The sequence below is a fragment of the Orycteropus afer genome, unplaced genomic scaffold (assembly GCF_000298275.1).
Source record: "Orycteropus afer afer isolate SDZICR_OR568_19922 unplaced genomic scaffold, OryAfe1.0 scaffold00037, whole genome shotgun sequence".
In the NCBI taxonomy this organism is placed as follows: Eukaryota; Metazoa; Chordata; class Mammalia; order Tubulidentata; family Orycteropodidae; genus Orycteropus; species Orycteropus afer.
Window position 1 is genome coordinate 16,331,639 of NW_006921624.1, and position 17,781 is coordinate 16,349,419.

At 39.8% G+C, this 17,781-nt stretch overlaps 1 protein-coding gene across 1 annotated transcript in view; it reads left to right on the forward strand.

Annotated features, from left to right (window-relative positions):
• Nucleotides 1–7,865: 7,865 nt before the first annotated feature.
• LPAR1 (lysophosphatidic acid receptor 1) overlaps nucleotides 7,866–17,781 on the forward strand; it is a 65,184-nt gene continuing 55,268 nt past the window's right edge. Inside the window, exon 1 of the mRNA XM_007936718.2 lies at nucleotides 7,866–8,607. Within this exon, the coding sequence (XP_007934909.1) occupies nucleotides 7,869–8,607 (739 nt within the window). The 5' untranslated portion in view covers nucleotides 7,866–7,868. The remainder of the gene's footprint in view (nucleotides 8,608–17,781) is intronic.

A 17,781-nucleotide genomic window follows, 5' to 3' on the forward strand; every position in this document is an offset into this window, starting at 1 on the left:
CTCTGTAAATCTTCACCCAAATCCTAAAAAAAAAAAAAAAGGTATTGCCAATGAATAGGTCATTGGTCTTGCAAAATTCTGTCATTGCAATCTCTGGCATTGTTTTAATCACCAAGGCCATATTTTCCAACTCAAACCAAAAAAAAAAAAACAAATTTACTGCCATCGAGTCGAATCTAACTCATAGTGAGCCCTCCTTGGGTTTCTGTGGCGGTATCTCTACAGAAGTAGATTGCCCAGACTTCCTTTCGAGAAGTGGCTGGTGGGTTTGAACTGCCAGCCTTCTGGTTAGCAGTCAGATATCTTAGGCACTACAGCACCAGAGCTCCTTCATGGATTATCCAGTGCAGATTAAAATTTCCCTTTTAGAATATGTGAATAGAGCACGTATTTTCATTCTGATTGAAGTATTTTCAAAATTCCATAAGTTTAGTTGCTGGTCTGGAGCTTGTTCCATGTGTTCCCTTTTTCACTTAATGAACTATTCACATAATGGATATGTATGGAATTGTCTTTCAGGAAATTGAAAACATATCAAATGGGCTGTGAGTGGCTCCACCGCAGGCATTCAGGTATATCAGGTTATCGTAGTGTAGTGCCCTTTCATAAATGTTTGTGAATGGGTGGATGAATAAATGGAGTTTGTCTTGAAGATGTGAACATCATATGTGTCTCTTCAGAGTTTAGCCTGGACAGATTTGTTATGACTTCCTTTGAGATCACATGATAGAGTGCCGTAAATTTTGGAAATTTGAAACATCTGCACTGCAGAGCAGCCAAACCCAGCCCTTCCACACAGTCACTCTGAGATGTAGAAACTGGGCATGCAAAAAGGGCGTGGATGTGGACTTCTTCTTTCAGCATTGAGTATAATTTATTTTTGGAATAATGCTCTCTATTCTGAATCTTTATCTCCTGGGTAGGGCAAAATCTGTAACTTCTCTTATTATAGAGACTTCTCTAATTATAGTGATTTGAACTTTAGAATAAAAACTTAAAATATTTATTGAGTTTAGTTTGATTATGCTTTTTGGTTTTTTTCGCTCTAAATTTGTTATAATAAATTGTATTGATTTTCCAAAGAAGAAAGGAAATTACCTCTGTAAATTTTACAAATTCTCTTTCTACCCATCCTTTATCTTTCCCCCATCTTTCGTTCTTTTTTCTCCAGTTATATGCAAAGTCATCATTCTACTTTATTAATTATTTAATACATTTTGGATTCAGCATATTTAAAGTTATTTTTGAAAATTTATTAACATTCTAAAAATATGATGTTTTTATTCTTACCTGAGTAACAAGAGAAAACATGTATTTACATTCTTCTACTGCTCCATTTTAAGTTCTTGTTGATACAGTATATGATTTAGGAACTGGTTTTTGTTAAATTATTTCATAATATGTAATTTCTTTCAAGAAATGCTTGTTGTTTTTTATATTTGCTGTAAGTTTTATCACCCTATGAAGAACAACTACGTAGACTTAATTTTAGACTGATCCTTGCTGTCAGTTCTTTCATCCTGTTGGGGTTTTTCTTTTAAGTTTTCTCATGGGTGCCTAGTATTTCTTTACAGAGGAAACATACGTGATATTCATTCTGAGCACTCACATCTGTGACACTGTTCTTTGTTGTCCTCACATGAGGACATTAGTATCGTTGGCTGTGGAATTTATGGCTGTCAAACGTTTTTCTCCATACAGTGGAGATTTTGATTACTTGTGATTTTGCCCTTACAAATTTTATAGCAGAAGCTTGGAACTAGACTATTTTTTCTCTGTTTAGAGATTTGATTTGTTTTATTTATTTATATTTTTTCCCTATGTTCTTAAGAATTTTTATCTTTATGATTGAAATTCTGAAATCTCACCAAAGTATATCTACACTTTAGTAACTTGTAATTAATGTTGCTTTGTACTTTATATGTGTGTGCTCTGGTGGAATAGTGGGTAAGACATTTGGCTGCTGACCCAACAGCTGCTCTTCAGAAGGAAGATGAGGCAATCTGCTTTCTTACAGATTTACAGCCTTGGAAACCCAATGGGGGTCACTATGAGTCAGAATCGACTCAATGGCAATGAGTTGTACTTTATATGCATTTAAACCAGCAATCTGAGATCTTTCTTCTTAAGCAATAACCTTTCTTTTGTTTCTAGCTGTATTTAGTTTGTTTTAGTCTTTCCTTGATTCCTAGTATAACTAGATTTTTATGTACTTTTTATTCTTGCCAGTCTGTAACCAACTTCTTTGAGTTTTGAATGAAGTTCTTATGCCATTTCAGTTTTATGGATTTTTTGAAAAAATTTTATTGTGATTTGGGTGAAAGTTTACAGAGCATATTCATTTTCCATACGGCTGTTTATACATATTTTGTTTCATGTCATTGACTGGAATTCTGTACAATATAACAGCTCTCTTCCCACTTCCTCCCTGTGGTTTTATGAAATTTTATACACCTATGCCTCACTTATCTACTGTCTCATTATCTGACATTTAGCATTTACAACAATAGTAAAAAAGTCTATCTATTTAGAACTTGAAATACCTCTGATTCCTACAGCCTTGCAGTGGGCAGCTAGTCCACTGCTCAGGGTGTGCAGTAGGAGGAGCAGTGCCACTCCTTTGGATATTTAGCCCCGGTTAGGAACCCACCCAGTGCTCCAGTTCTTGCCAGCCTGTGCCATCTTTCCTTCCTCCCAGCTCTTTATCATGGTGCCCCACCCCTCTGCCCTACGTTCACCTTGTGCAGGCATTGGCTAGTGGGCATCAGGAATGGGACATGGGTATGTGGCATTTGCCCCTGCAGAACCTCCCCCTGGCTGAGGCCACTACAAACTGCCCAGCCCATGCCACACCACTTCCCACACCAAGTGCACCATGGAGCCTGAGCTGGATGCTGGGTGGCTGAGGATGCCTGGCCGGCAGCCTACAGCACAGATTCAGATTCGCGCAAGCAGAGAGAGGGTCAGCCCATGACTGCTGCGGTTACAGAGTGGTGACTTCCACCTAGCTGGGAGGGCTGGGCCAGAGAGGAGGGGAGGCTGGGGCAGGAAATGGTGAATATTTCTCATAATTTCTGCATAACAACTTGGTGTTTGGAACTTAACAGTGTTGAAAAGTGAGGAGTGGGTGTATTTCATTTAACTGCCTCTGTTGCTGTTTTTAATTCACAAAGTGTTTTTTATCGTTTTGGTCAGCAGAGTAATGACCTCCCAAAGTTGTCTAGTACTTAATCTCTTGAGTCATTTCTGACTCATATCGACCCCTCCTTGGGTTTCTGAGGTGGTATCTCTATGGGAATAGATTGCCCAATCTTCCTTCCCACTTAATCTCTAGAACCTGTAAATATGGTACCTTATATATGGTGCCTAAGGCACTTGACTGCTAACCAGAAGGCTGGTGGTTCAAACCCACCAGCCACTCCTCAGAAGGAAGGTTGGACAATCTACTTCTGTAGTGATACTGCCTTGGAAACCCAAGGAGGGGTCACTATGAGTCGGGGCTGACTCGACGGCACATAACAACAACAACAACATATGGCAAAAAGGACTTTGCAGATGTGATTAAGGATCTTGAGATGGGGAGACTATGCTGGATTACCCAGATGGGCCCAGTATAATCACAAGGGTCCATAAATGTGAGAAATGGAGGTGGAAGTGTCAGTGTTAAGAGTAATCTGATATGAGAAGATCTTTTGGTTATTGCTGGCTTTGAAGATGCAAGGGGTCTATGAGCCATGGAATGTGGGCAGCTTATAGAAGCTGGAAAAGACAAGAAAATTTATTCCCTCAGAGCCTTAGGAAAGGAACACAGCACTGGCAATATCTTGATTTTAGCCAGTGAGACTCATGTTGGACTTGGGACTTCCAGGATTATAAGATAATAAATTTGTGTTGTTGTTGAGTCACTAAATTTGTGGTAATTTGTTAGAGCAGCAATAGAAAACTAATACAATGTCCATGTAGTTTTTGCCCTCCAAATTTTTTTGTCTTCATAATGGCTTGCTCTATTTTCAGTGATAGTACCTTACTTAACAAAGCACATTGAAAACACAATCAGAAAATTTCTGCAATTTAATCTTTTTGCCCTCTTTCTTTATTTGTTCATAAATGTGCTTCAGGGATGGCGTTTTCTCTTGTTCAGTGGGATGGTCATGTCCATTGAGGCTCCTTTCCTCCCTGCTGTGCCTGGTAGTTCTCTGTTTGGTAATTGTTATGACTATGACTGTCTTACTGATGGATAGTCTAAGAGTAGTTGAATTGGATTCTTCCAGAGCATGGTATGGGTTTCTGCCTAAGATCTTTGCATCCTGCAAAGGTAAGAAAGCCTGTTCACACTGTTCTGTTATTTCTGCCAAATTCTCTCTTTACTCTTCAGACTTACTACTTTTTTGCAGATGATAGAAGAAAAATTTTACTTTTTCTTTTAATTCAGCTTTATTGTACTAAATCTAGCTAAAACTGCCCTTTTTCTTAGGTATATTATACCCTTCCTATTTTTAAGGAAGGAGCTCTAGTGGCATAGTGCCTAAGGCACCTGACTGCTAACCAGAAGGCTGGTGGTTCAAACCCACCATCCACTCCTCAGAAGGAAGATGAGGCAATGTACTTCCATAGTGATACCCCCTCAGAAACCCAAGGAGGGGTCACTATGAGTCAGATCACGGCAGTGAGTGAGTGATTTTTAAGGAGGAGGAAGCGAGGGAAGGGAGAAGGGTGAGGTAGTAGGGAGAGAAATTGAAGATACAAGAGTAGAAATGAAGTAGTTTATAGAACAAGGTTCTTGAAATAGAACAATTGTCATTCAAAGCCCTTGCATGGTAAAGGGCACACCTCTTCTATTATAACAGAAGGGGAAGAAAGGATGGGTTCTTGAACAGGTAATTCTGTCTTTTTGTTGAGAGAAAAGTTGGGAAGTTACTTCTGATGATTTCTGTTTTCCTCTTGGCAGCTGCTAATGGAGAGAGGAAGATGGGGCTGAAAAGTTTGAGAAGAGTAGATAAGCTTAAATAGTCAGTATGGAGAATACGTCAAGTAATAATTAGGGGAAAATATCAAATTGTCATACAGCATTGAAGTCCCAGCTGAGGTTAGATACCATGACTTTATAGTGAAACCAATCTGCAGATGTGCTGACTGTCTCTAACATTTCTCAGAAGACTTGGTGTATGTAAATGGCAGCCAATTGGATTCATCCAATACTTGGTGTATGTAAATGGCAGCCAATTGGATTCATCCAATACTTGGTGTATGTAAATGGCAGCCAATTGGATTCATCCAAGCCGGGTGTTACTCTGAAAGATTGTTATAGAAGTATAATCAAGAAAGATAATTCAAAGATAAAGAGTTCTGCTCCTTTATTTGAAATTCAAAAATTACAGAAGCCCTAAAAATTGAAGATTTTTCTTAAGTCATTTGGTGGCCCACTCTGCCTTGAATGAATTGGTGTGAGGCTGTTATAGCCTTCATTTATAAAGGCTATATGTTTATTTATAAAGGTTATATGTTTTGTTTCAATGACTAATGGATTTCATTCTGGAGTGCTGCCTCAAACTCCCCTTGGGATATTATACCACATATGGAATATGTGCTTTCTTATTTCATAAAATTCAGAAAAATTCTGAGTTGTGTGGGACATTGACCCCAGTTTTTTCAAGAGGAGATTGTATTCTTGTGTTGGCAATAAAGAGTTGAAATTATATATACTAGAGATTGTAAGGTTGATAAGGAAGAAGGGAAGATGGGGAAGGTAATCCACTGGGAAAACGGAGGAGGGTCAAGGAAATAGACAACCTAGACACACTGGTTTGTAATTAAGGAGCTCTGGCGCTGCAGTGCCTAAGGCATTTAACTGTTAACCAGAAGAATGGCAGTTCAAGCCCACCAGCCACTCCGCAGAAGGTAGACTGGGCAATCTACTTTGTAAAGACTTACCACCTCAGAAACCCAAAGGGGGTCGCTATGAGTCAGAATCTGGACACACTGGTTTGTAATTATCATGCTTAAATGAACAATTTCTGAAGGCAGGTAGGTCTGGGGGATTACGAAGTCTAAGATAAGTTCATTGGAGTGTGCAGCTGAGTTGTAATGGAATAAAAGGTCATTAGAGTTGAGGCCAAGAAACTGAGAGGCAAAAAATGTTAGATGAATTAGCCAGTCTAATGGCAGTACTTGGGGTGGAATGGAAGACTGCAAGTCAAGTCTCAGATCACCAGTGAATGAGGTATGAGTGAGATGCATAAGATGCCAAGACCATAAGACAAGGTCTTCATTCTTCCCCTAGACTATGATCTTTTTAAGAAACAGACAAGTGAAAAGATAAATAATTATACAACATGGTAAGTATAATGATCATCTGAAAGATATGAAAGTATATCTACATGAGGGAGGAGAATCCAGCTGTCTGAATGAGTCAGAAGATTAACCACTTAATAAGCGTAAGGAGCTCTGGTAGCGTAGTGCCTAAGGCACTTGACCACTAACCAGAAGGCTGGCGGTTCAAACCCACCAGCCACTCCTCGGAAGGAAGGTTGGCCAATCTACTTCCGTAGTGATACCGCCTGGGAAACCCAAGGAGGGGTCGCTATGAGTCCGACTCAATGGCACATAATAACAACAACAAGCATTTCTTACTGTTCTGTAATTTTCAGTGTTTGATAAACATTTGTACATATCTTATGACTATTGAGCAAATCAAATATTTGACAACACATTATGGTTAAAATGGTCATAGTTACTAAGTAATTTATTTGAAGGCATGCAGGATAAAAAGAAAAAAGAATGTGAACTCTAAGGAATATTTTCTAATTCTAAAACTTTCAGAGAAACTTAAGGTTTCTGGAAGAATGATTTATACTATTTGATGTGTAATTTGCTAGTTTACTAGTATTACTTTTTGTTTTCTAATTTTGCTTTGATAGTTTTATTGACAACCTATATTATGCTGTTATAAATGCCTCAATCCATTTTCAATTCCAGTTAGAGTACAAATAATTAATAAATATATACTAATTGATGTTGAAAAATAAGCAAACAGATTATAAAGCATTATTTATCACTTTGTATGTTAGAAGATGTACTTCACCTGCTTGAAGTATATTTTACTTCTTGTGGAGTGGTGTCAAATGTCAACGATTCTTTGAAGGTTACATTGGGTAACACATTTCTTAAACCCACCAAAAAGGAAAAAAAAATCTTCAAATGTCATAGACTGCTTGATTAATGCTATTTTGGGATCAAGGAATTGTGGGGGGTAGACAATACTGCCCACAGGAATGTTGAGCAGCAAATGCTAGCTTTGGAAAAAGAGCTCTTGGTGCATGATAACTTCTTTGAAATCTTGGGACTGATGATCCTTTGGGGACCTGTGTTACAAAATACGTGTCACAGAATGAACATACTATGTGAGAATAGAAATGCAGACTAATAGGGCAATAACACCCTATGTATAAACCAGCCATGTTTACAGTCCCCTAAATAACAGGTCAAAATAGATTTCATGATAATAAGTAGTCCAATTGCAATGTTCTGTAAAATTTTTGCCTGTCTCATGTATTTTAAGTATGATTTCTGGACATGTGGCTTTTCTAGTAGACTTCAATGAAGTGTAACCACCAAGCAAAGACCTTGTCATTTATTTCACTCCCACTGCCTTTAATCTTGAGGACAGTGGTCCTATGAGAAACTTTGGAGTTCCGATGTAATCATAGAATGGTATGCACAATCAAGTATTCAAACTCGTTGTCTTTATTTTTCTGCTGTATTCACTATAGCTATACATCTAAATTCAGATCTCTGGTTTCTTTTCATGTTTTTGGTGTGTTTTTCTTTATTTTCACCCTTTTCCCTCCTTTCTCTTTTAGTTCACAGCCATGAATGAACCACAGTGCTTCTACAATGAGTCTATTGCCTTCTTTTATAACCGGAGTGGAAAATATCTTGCCACAGAGTGGAACACAGTCAGCAAGCTGGTGATGGGACTTGGAATCACTGTCTGTATCTTCATCATGTTGGCCAACCTCCTGGTCATGGTGGCAATCTATGTCAACCGCCGCTTCCATTTTCCTATTTATTACTTAATGGCTAATCTGGCTGCTGCAGACTTCTTTGCTGGGTTGGCCTACTTCTACCTAATGTTCAACACAGGACCCAACACTCGGAGACTGACCGTCAGCACGTGGCTCCTTCGTCAGGGCCTCATTGACACCAGCCTGACGGCGTCTGTGGCCAACTTACTGGCTATAGCCATCGAGAGGCACATTACAGTTTTCCGCATGCAGCTCCACACACGGATGAGCAACCGGCGGGTGGTGGTGGTCATTGTGGTCATTTGGACTATGGCCATTGTTATGGGTGCTATACCCAGTGTGGGCTGGAACTGTATCTGTGATATTGACCATTGTTCCAACATGGCGCCTCTCTACAGTGACTCTTACTTAGTCTTCTGGGCCATTTTCAACTTAGTGACCTTTGTGGTAATGGTGGTTCTGTATGCTCATATCTTTGGCTATGTTCGCCAGAGGACTATGAGAATGTCTAGGCATAGTTCTGGACCCCGGAGGAATCGGGACACCATGATGAGTCTTCTGAAGACTGTGGTCATTGTGCTTGGTAAGTATTGTCTTGATTGTAACTTACTTTACACATTTTCAGTATCTTAATATAAACTGTATTAGTTTATGATAGTTGAAAACAACAGTCTGAATATTTGGCACGTATATATGCTGGAAATAAAAGGGGATGAAACATGTTTATAGCAAGTGTCTGTGAAGATAGCACCATATCAGTCTTCAATTACAGAATTGTAGGGAACTATGGGTCTTAGTGGGAGCTCTGGTGGCATAGTGGCTAAGACACCTGCCTGCTAACCAGACGGCTGGTGGTTCAAACCCACCAGCCACTCCTCGGAAGGAAGGTTGGGCAATCCTACTTCCATAGTGATACTGCCTCAGAAACCCAAGGAGGGGTCGCTATGAGTCGGGTTTGACTCGACGGCACATAACAACAACAACAACAACAACAACATGGGTCTTAGTGGTGCAGTATAAAATGATGATGATATGAAAGATGTCACTGAAGAGTTTGGTTGTCTGGTATTGAAAATTCCATGCTAATCAGTCATGTTCCTTTAGCTTTTTAAAAGGTTTCCTTATAGTCTCAATTGTTGAACTTTTGCCTTGTAGTGTCTGTATTATAGATTTACAGATAGGAAACACTTTTATATAATATGAATAAGCTTTAATATATAGTTATTTTTATTAGTTTATTTTTAAATAAGTTATTTTTCATGTTCTATAATTATTACTGCATTGTTGATAAGTATATCAAGGTATTGCATAGATTTAGTGAATATAATTGGGTACTGGAATTAATGACATTCTGTGTCAGCCATCTTAATGAAAACAATTTTTTTTTCTTATCACTTCTCTGGTTGTGGTAGAAGAAATTAATTCATATTTTAACATGAACAGCAAGATTTTATTCTTTATGTAGACTTAAATAATTTTTTGCCTTTAAGTATTTTACTTGGATGAGAACTTCAAGATAGTGCTCAGGAAGAACATATTTATATTTATATTTGTTAGTTAGTTTATTTGTTTAGCAAAAGTTGATGAACGCTTAATAAGTTCCAAGTCCTGGTTGCTGGAGATAACAACCATTAATGGGACAGGCTCAGAACCGTTGTCTTGGCACTTAAAGTGAGGCATGTTCACCCAGTATGATTGTTTAAATAATTACCCTGTTGACTTATGTATTCTCCATAGACTATATTCAAGTTAATGTTTGATCATATTTTTAAATCTTTTATTATTTCATCTTTCCCCATGGAAATACAGCAGAAAGCTCCTATACTTCTCTTTGCTCCAGTTGGTGAAGCAGTGTTGAGTGAATGTAACCTGGGATTTTGTGGCTCCTCTGAATCTCTCTGGGAGTTATATTTATTTTAGACACTGGAAAGAGAGAGTTCCTTAATTATCACTAAATAAATTAGGATGCTGGCTCATGCATCAGTCTTACCTATTAGAGTGAATGCATCATAGAGACCATTTCTGATTATACTGATCCTCTTGTGGATCTGTGTGAATGAGGACTAGGACTTGAGTCACTGACTCTATTACAGTCCTTCTTGTAACTAACTGGCATAGCTAGATAATATCCCCACTGTGCACCCCACCACATCCAGATGTGAGATTATCTTAGTTCATCTAAAGAAGTTCAGTAGAGGTGTACAAAACTGGTTTTCTTGCATGTTTAATTATCAGCAAAACCACAAGGACCTATTGAATTAAAAGTATCGTCCATGATATGGAAGGAACATAATGTACCATGGATGCTGTTTTTGATGAAATTAAGTAACAGATATTTTTCCTTCTGTGCTGACTCAGCTGTTTTTTAGAAATGATCTGAATGTTGGTTGACACTTTTCATATGAATGTGCTTTTTCTGTTATTGCATCAAGCACTCCTTATAGTTCAAGGAACCACCAGCAGTATGTGACTACTGAACTTGGACTGTGAACCTGACAAGTTCTTGTTTTAATTTTGACCTTTGTATAATGCTAGCATATTCTGCTGTGCGTATACTTAATGATTCATGTAAAATTAAATTTTGTGCCTCACTGGGTTGTTTTCAAAATTAAATGAGATAATTATTTTGAGAGTTTATGGAGTAACAGTTTGAGTGTACAGTTGCCCTAACTCCCTTCCCACTCACACCAACCCCAAACTCAAATAACACAGCAATAATTTTGTCCTTTGAGTTTTAAGACGCAAACAAAGATTGAATGTGTTTAACTACTTCTGGAATAAATAACTTGATTTCTATAGATGTGTGATGAAAGAAGTTTTAGAACGTGGAAAATGTACTCCATGAAAATATTTGGTGAGGTAAGACAGGAACATGATATGAAGCAGAAATTAAATAAATGGAGTCCCTGGAGGATGCAGATGGTTAACATGCTTGGCTGTTAACTGAAAGGTTGGTGGTTCAAGCCCCATTTAGAAGTGCTTAGGAAGAAAGCTTCTGAAAAGTCAGTCATTGAAGACCCCGTGAAGCTCAGTCCTGCACTGGTCCACGTGAGTTGCCGTGAATTGGAATCAACTCGATGGCTGCTTGCTTTGATTTAGCCTTTTTGAAAGAGGCAGTGAGCATGGGAATATGGGCATGTTTGGAAGCAGAGAGAAGAGTCAGCTGTTTGTAGGATGTGGCCAGCTTGGTTGAAGCAGGATGCCCTAGTCCTCAAGCCTATTAGGTGCTGTAGTAGCATTAACACACATCTTGAGGTGACTCCTGAGGCTTGATGTTCTCCATTGTTTGGATTACAAGTGTCTATCCCTGTGCTGACTCAACGGCACATAACAACAACAACAATCTCTGTCTACGTAGGAATTGGTTGATCTTGTGAGAACAGGAATTCTGCTCTACTCGAGTCTTACTCTTTTCATTATAGATGAGTTTATTGACAACCTCGATTTTAACTTTGATTTTTAAATATCTTTCTTCTCTACCAGATTGTCAGCTTTGGGAGAACAGGCAGGGACTATAATTACTTGTCCATTTTTGCCCCATTGCCTGTCAAAACATTTCACACACAGTAGGTGCTCAATCAGTTATTGCTGAATGAATGAATGTGCTGACACAACCAAGTTTCTGACTCTTCAGAGCTGAGGACCAAAGCCTCAGTGAACTCACTAAGGTCAGTGTCACTTTATTCAGCTGTCTGCCAGCCAGCAAAACCTGGCTACACTCCTACCCCATTCCATGCCTTCCAATCAAAATACAACTGCTTGTGAAGTGACTGGCCACAGTGGGTGCTCAATAAATAATATGTTTGTTTTACTTTAATTTATTCTGGGGTTGATTACAGTTTGATTAACTGTGTTAAATTTCCATTTTCATCACCTCAAAATGACCTTGGGTTTCAGATTTGTTCAGAGAAGGATTTGTGATGAACAAGCTGCAATCCTAGGAGCCGACTTAAAAACGAAGGCACCTTTGAGATTTATGATGGCAGTACAAGGAGCAGTTTTTCAGCACGAAGTTGTATATAACTTCCATTGAGTGATGATCTTAATATTTTTTGTCAAACACTTTAGTATTAATCCTGTGCACTACTCTAACCACCTTAGAACTTACTGTTTGTAATTAAGAACCCTATGGAGCTTAGGTATCGTTGTTGTTACGTGTCATCAAGTCAGACCCAACTCATAGTGACCCCTCCTTGGGTTTCCGAGGCAGTATCAGTACGGAAGTAGATTGCCCCATCTTCCTTCCGAGGAGTGGCTGGTGGGTTTGAACCCCCAGCCTTCTGGTTAGCAGTCAAGTGCCTTAGGCACTACGCCACCAGAGCTCCTTAGATATCGTTATCTATTTGTAATCCTCATTTTACAGAGGTGAAAAGTGAGGGACAGAGAGGTTAGGTAACGTGCCCAAGGTCACACAGCTAGCAAGTACAAAAGCTGCGATTCTAACTCAGGGACTCTGGTTTTGGAGCCCAGCCCTTTCACCTCAAGCTATGCTGGTTTTCTGTAATAAAAACCACAAGCAGCACATTCTGTATTTTGTTATAAACTTTGAACAGCGCTGTGCTGTTAAATTAAAATGTGATCCCATTTGTTTCCATTGAGATCGCTTAGTGCTGCCTGTGCTGTATTTCAAGGGTCAGAGGAAGGTTTTGGAAAGAGCATTCCTTTCCTCCTGTTGCTTCTGATGGCGACGCCCAGGCTTCTCACAGCATTGCCGTTGCCCACTCTTTGGTGTTCAGAGCACCAGTGACTGACTGCCTCTGATGGAGGGAGCGTTTTGTTCAAGGTGTAGTTCACTTGAGGGTTCATTGTCCCAGCATGAAGTCATGCAGTCCCTTCCAGGACTGAATTCTCCTTATTTGACGTTTTACCAAGAATTCCTTTTGAGCCTGTTCTGCTGTTGAACCAGCGTGGCAGTCAAGAAGTTCTTCCTTATTTGACCACAGCCTGTCTTAAGTTATAAGCCTGTCTCTTTCCAATTCTGTTCTTTGTGATGCTGGGGATAATTAGAAAGGAAGAAAACCAGGCTTTGGAAGGGAAAAATAATGGTTAAGGTATGGTGATTTTTGCATCTGAGCCGGGGAGAGAGTGAGGGACCTAACGCAAAATAAATCCAGGTGGGGCTTATCTCTTAGGAGAGGAAGAAGGGACAGTGTTTTTCCTAGGTGATCTGCACTGGCTGTAAATGATCACCATTGTGAAGCTAAATTACCTCCTTTTACGACTGTACTGGGTGTCAGGGTCCATACTCAGTATTACATAATTTCTAACCCTACCTTAAGGGACATTGTATTTTCCATTCTATATAAGTTACCACAGGGTAAGTAACTTATCCATGATCACTGTCCTCCTGAGTGGCACAACTAGAATTTGGCAGTAGGCTCCCTGTAGCCCTGTTACTGGTAGTGATGATAGTGGTGAGTGTGTCAGACATCCGATCAAGAAATCTTCCTGTCTGACCAAACCAGACAGGTTTAATAAACCCATTTTTCTCCTGATTCACTTTGATAGAAGATTACTGGCCAATGGTCTGTTAACAACTTTTTGTACTTCTCTTTTGAATTTGATTCAATAAATATGTTGGTGAGAGGTGATTGTGTGCTAAGGGATAAAAATTAAGGTAAAATCTGTTTTCTACAGAGCTCATGGGTGAGTAGAAGAGATTTAAGAAAGGGCTGCAAAACGTGAGTCCATGGGCTAATAGAGATATGAAAAGAATGATCCTGAGTGGAGGGGATGGAAAGTTTCCCAGAGAAGACAGTACTGAACACTGTAAAGCAATGGTTGTCCCCTTTGAGGAACTGGAAGTAGACAGGTGTGATTAGCACATAGTGGGTATGCCAGATGGAGCATTGGCCAGGGGATGAAGGCCTTTATAATATGCTAAGGAGTTTAGGTTCCTGGCTATAGATGATGGGGAGGTGCTGAAGGATACCCTAAGATAAGGCTCATTAATTCCTTATAGATCAGGTGATCATATAACTTATCATACAAATTGAGACATTTTGGTAGTAAAACAGGCACTGAGTGGGATGCTGGGACAGCAGGCATAAACTGGGATGGTTCTGGGCAACCAAGCTGCAGGGTCACCCTACCACTATGCTTTATTTTCTGTCTGTTTGTGACTTATTTATATTCTTTCTAGATTATTTTCTGCCTTTTTAAATGCAGAGCTCAATGCCTGACTTGTTCATCTGTGTACAGAAGCACTGTTTTTTGCTTTAAATCAGGGATCTATCCAGATTTAGAATGTTAGCACTCAGAGGGGCCTTAAAAATTATACCATCCAACCCCTTCATCTTTCACATGAAGAGACTGGAGTTCCCAAGTGGGAAATGTAGGTGTGAATTAGATGGTAGTCCAAAGCAGGGCCCAGGTTCTCTGATGTCCAGTAAGGTGTTCATTCATGCATATGCCTCCTCCACCTTACTCTGTTCCATCCACACTGGCTGCCACTTTCTTCCTTGTGAACATCAACATGTGTTTATGTGGCTGGCCAGGACTAGGTGTAAACATTGTGGCTGTAAACGTAACTGGCTTCCACAGAAAGATTCCCTTTGAATTTGGCCACCTAACAACCAACTGGTCATCTCTGTAATGAACCTTTGACAAGAGCCATCAGAAACAGAATTGCTTGCCCATTATGTAGCTTTTATATAAATTAGCATCCTGTTAGCTTTCTAATTAAGAGCATTGCATTTCTGTTTTTCATTCAGCTTTTTTCTTTTGTAGGTTTGTACTTTACCCTGTGTATGCATACGTGTGTGTATGTGTGTGTGCATACGTGTGCATACGTGTGTGTGCATCTTCTTACCTGTGTTCATTGAGGGAGGATGTCTCTGAGATAAACTCTTGCCACTGCCATTAACTAGCTGAGTGATCTTGATAAGCCACATTCTTTGTGTTTTAATTTCTCTGTGCCTTCATCTGTAGGGTGCAGTTGACCAATTTGATTTCCAAGATTATTTAAACCAAACTAAATCCACTACCATTGAGTTGATTCCAATTCATAGTGACCCTTTAGGACAGATTAGAACTGCCCACAGGATTTCCAAGGCTGCAAATCTTTATGGAAACATCTGACGGGTTGAAATGACCAACCTTTTGGTTAGCAACTGAATGCCTTAACCACTGTACCACTAAAGCTCCTTCAAGATTTTTAGAGCTCTATTATTCCATAACAGAATTATAAGGACAGTAACTATGTACATCAGCCATGTCGAATTTTCTACTGGAAAACAGAAATGGAAGTGTGGGGCAAAAACGAGGCAGCTACCTTTCTCTATATGAATGGTGCTTCACCTTCTTTAGTAATTAGTTTTTAGATGTAGTATCTCCCATTAAAGACAGTGGTACATTTCTGCAGGGAAATCTCAAAGAAATGAATTTTATGACTTTACTCTTCTGTAGAGAGGTGGGAGGCAGTAAGGGAAGGCTTCCTAGTTGGGTCCTGTTGCTAGGGGAAGGGAGTGGACACAAGGGTCTCTTATTGCCTGGCCACAGGTGACCAGCTGCACATCCTGTTGCTCTGAAGAGGGACCAAAGCCACCCCAAGTCTCCTCAGATCCCAGTGGCATCCCTGTGGAAGCTTCTGTGAGATAGAACCTGAGAATATTCATGAGAGCTCTGACTGTTTGGTCAGCCACTCGGTTGGCTTGGCACTCGGTCTGGTGGTCAGGACAGGGCACCCCGCAGAAGACCCACAGTGCTGCTCAGACCCAAATGTTGGATCTACGTCAAAAGAGCAAACAACTTTGAAACACCAGTTCTTTATACCCCTTTGTTGCCCATCTCCATTCAAATATTTTTAGTCAGAAGAAAATTTTAAACAGAAACAAAAACCAAAAATACCGCATTAACCTAACAGAGTTCCTTTTGAAGTGAAGACAGAAAAGCCAGAACACGAAGCCCTTTTATTTTCAGGTCGTTTGAGAATGATTGAGACCTTGTCTAACTGAGCCTCCTGTCAGGTCAAATATGAATGTTGGAGAGTCCTTGTCCTAATCATTGAAAGTGATCTAATGATACGAAGTTTCCTTTAATGGATCATCATGACCACTGGGAATCACTGGTGCCTAGAGGTTGAGAGTTTAGATTTGGAGTAAGATAGGCCAAAGTCTAAAGCTCAGATCTCAGCTCCTCACTTAGTAGCTTCATAATCCTGAGAAAAATGGCATGACCTTGTGGAGCCTTTGTCTCAGTGAGTAACATAAGGGTAATTGGACCTTCCTCATCAGGTGGTTGTGAGGCTTAGACCTTCCTCATCAGGTGGTTGTGAGGCTTTGGTGAGCTGATACACGTCTGGCTCAGGGCAAAGCATCTTTCCACGTGTGTATTCATGTCCCCATCTTGCTGTTGCTCTCACGCACATGCACTAAACATGCCAGTGTGCTTACGGAGGCAGATTTGATGGTTGAGATGGTGCTTTATTTCTATAATATAGTGTAACCGTACTTTTGTTTCAGCAGTTTATTGGCTGTAATACTCTTTAAATTTTATCCTGAGGAGGCTTTCTTTGTTTTTCCAAAGACACGTCTTTACTGCAGACTTGGTTGCACCTTCTTTGTTGAACTTCAGCCCTATGTAAGAAAAGTCCTATTAGAGCTCTAGGGGATGGTGGGTTTGATCTGGTAGTTCTCCAGAGATGGCCTCTTACAATGAGTTTTGGAAAGGAATAGCCCACTTTGTCAATATCTATTAGATCAAGTCATCAGCTCCTTCAGCTGGATCTGATAGGCCAGTCATTGTTTAGGGCACTATGCTTTTTCCTTTTGATCAGCAGTGAAGGACTATATCTGGTCTATACTGAAGAAAGGGCAAATGGATGGCATCATGAAATGTTATTGCTGTTCTCTAGCTGGACCCAGCTTTACAGTGTGGACATCTGAGTCCTTTGGTCTGGACTTCACCATTGCTTACATAGGAGAAAAGGATTTTCTGCCAGGCCCTCACTGCTACCTCTTGGCTCTCTTTGGAGAATCTGTATGAATGTTCCATGATGGGAGAGTTTCTTTTATTCTGGCACCTAGAACAGGGTCTGGCACTTAGGTAACGATACATATTTGCTGAATGGTTAAATGAATTATATATCTGGTTCTGGATTGAATGTTTTACACGTCATCTACTAAAAGTAGAGCCCTGGTGGTGCAGTAACTCTCCCATCATGGAACATTCATACAGATTCTCCAAAGAGAGCCAAGAGGTAGCAGTGAGGGCCTGGCAGAAAATCCTTTTCTCCTATGTAAGCAATGGTTTGAACCTACCAGTCCCTTTGCAGGAGAAAGATGTGGGAGTCTGCTTCTGTAAAGATTACAGCCTTGGAAACCCCAAGGGGGCATTTCTACTCTGTCCTTTAGTATCACTATGAGTCAGAATTGACTCAATGGCTACACTTCTTTCTTTTTTTAAAAATAACAATAGAAATACATGTAGTCTAAAATTTAATGTGACTTAATGATAGGTCCCATTCAAAAGAATATGCTATAAGGTAGTTTTAATAAGCAGTTCCTAATCCTGTTGTTCAAGAACATATTTTTTAGCTATGTTCTAGTATCAACTTGTAAATGATAGTTTATTTTGTCAGCAAATGTGTTAAATATCCACTAGACCCCTCTGCTAGGGAGCAGGGATACAAAGAGCAAAGCCAATGGACCCTGACTGCAAGGGGCGCTCATGTTGCAAAACTGTGTAATTTTGTTTCTGGGGTTTACTTTTGGAACTCTAGACATCAGGACATTTCTGATTCACTGATACAGATGTA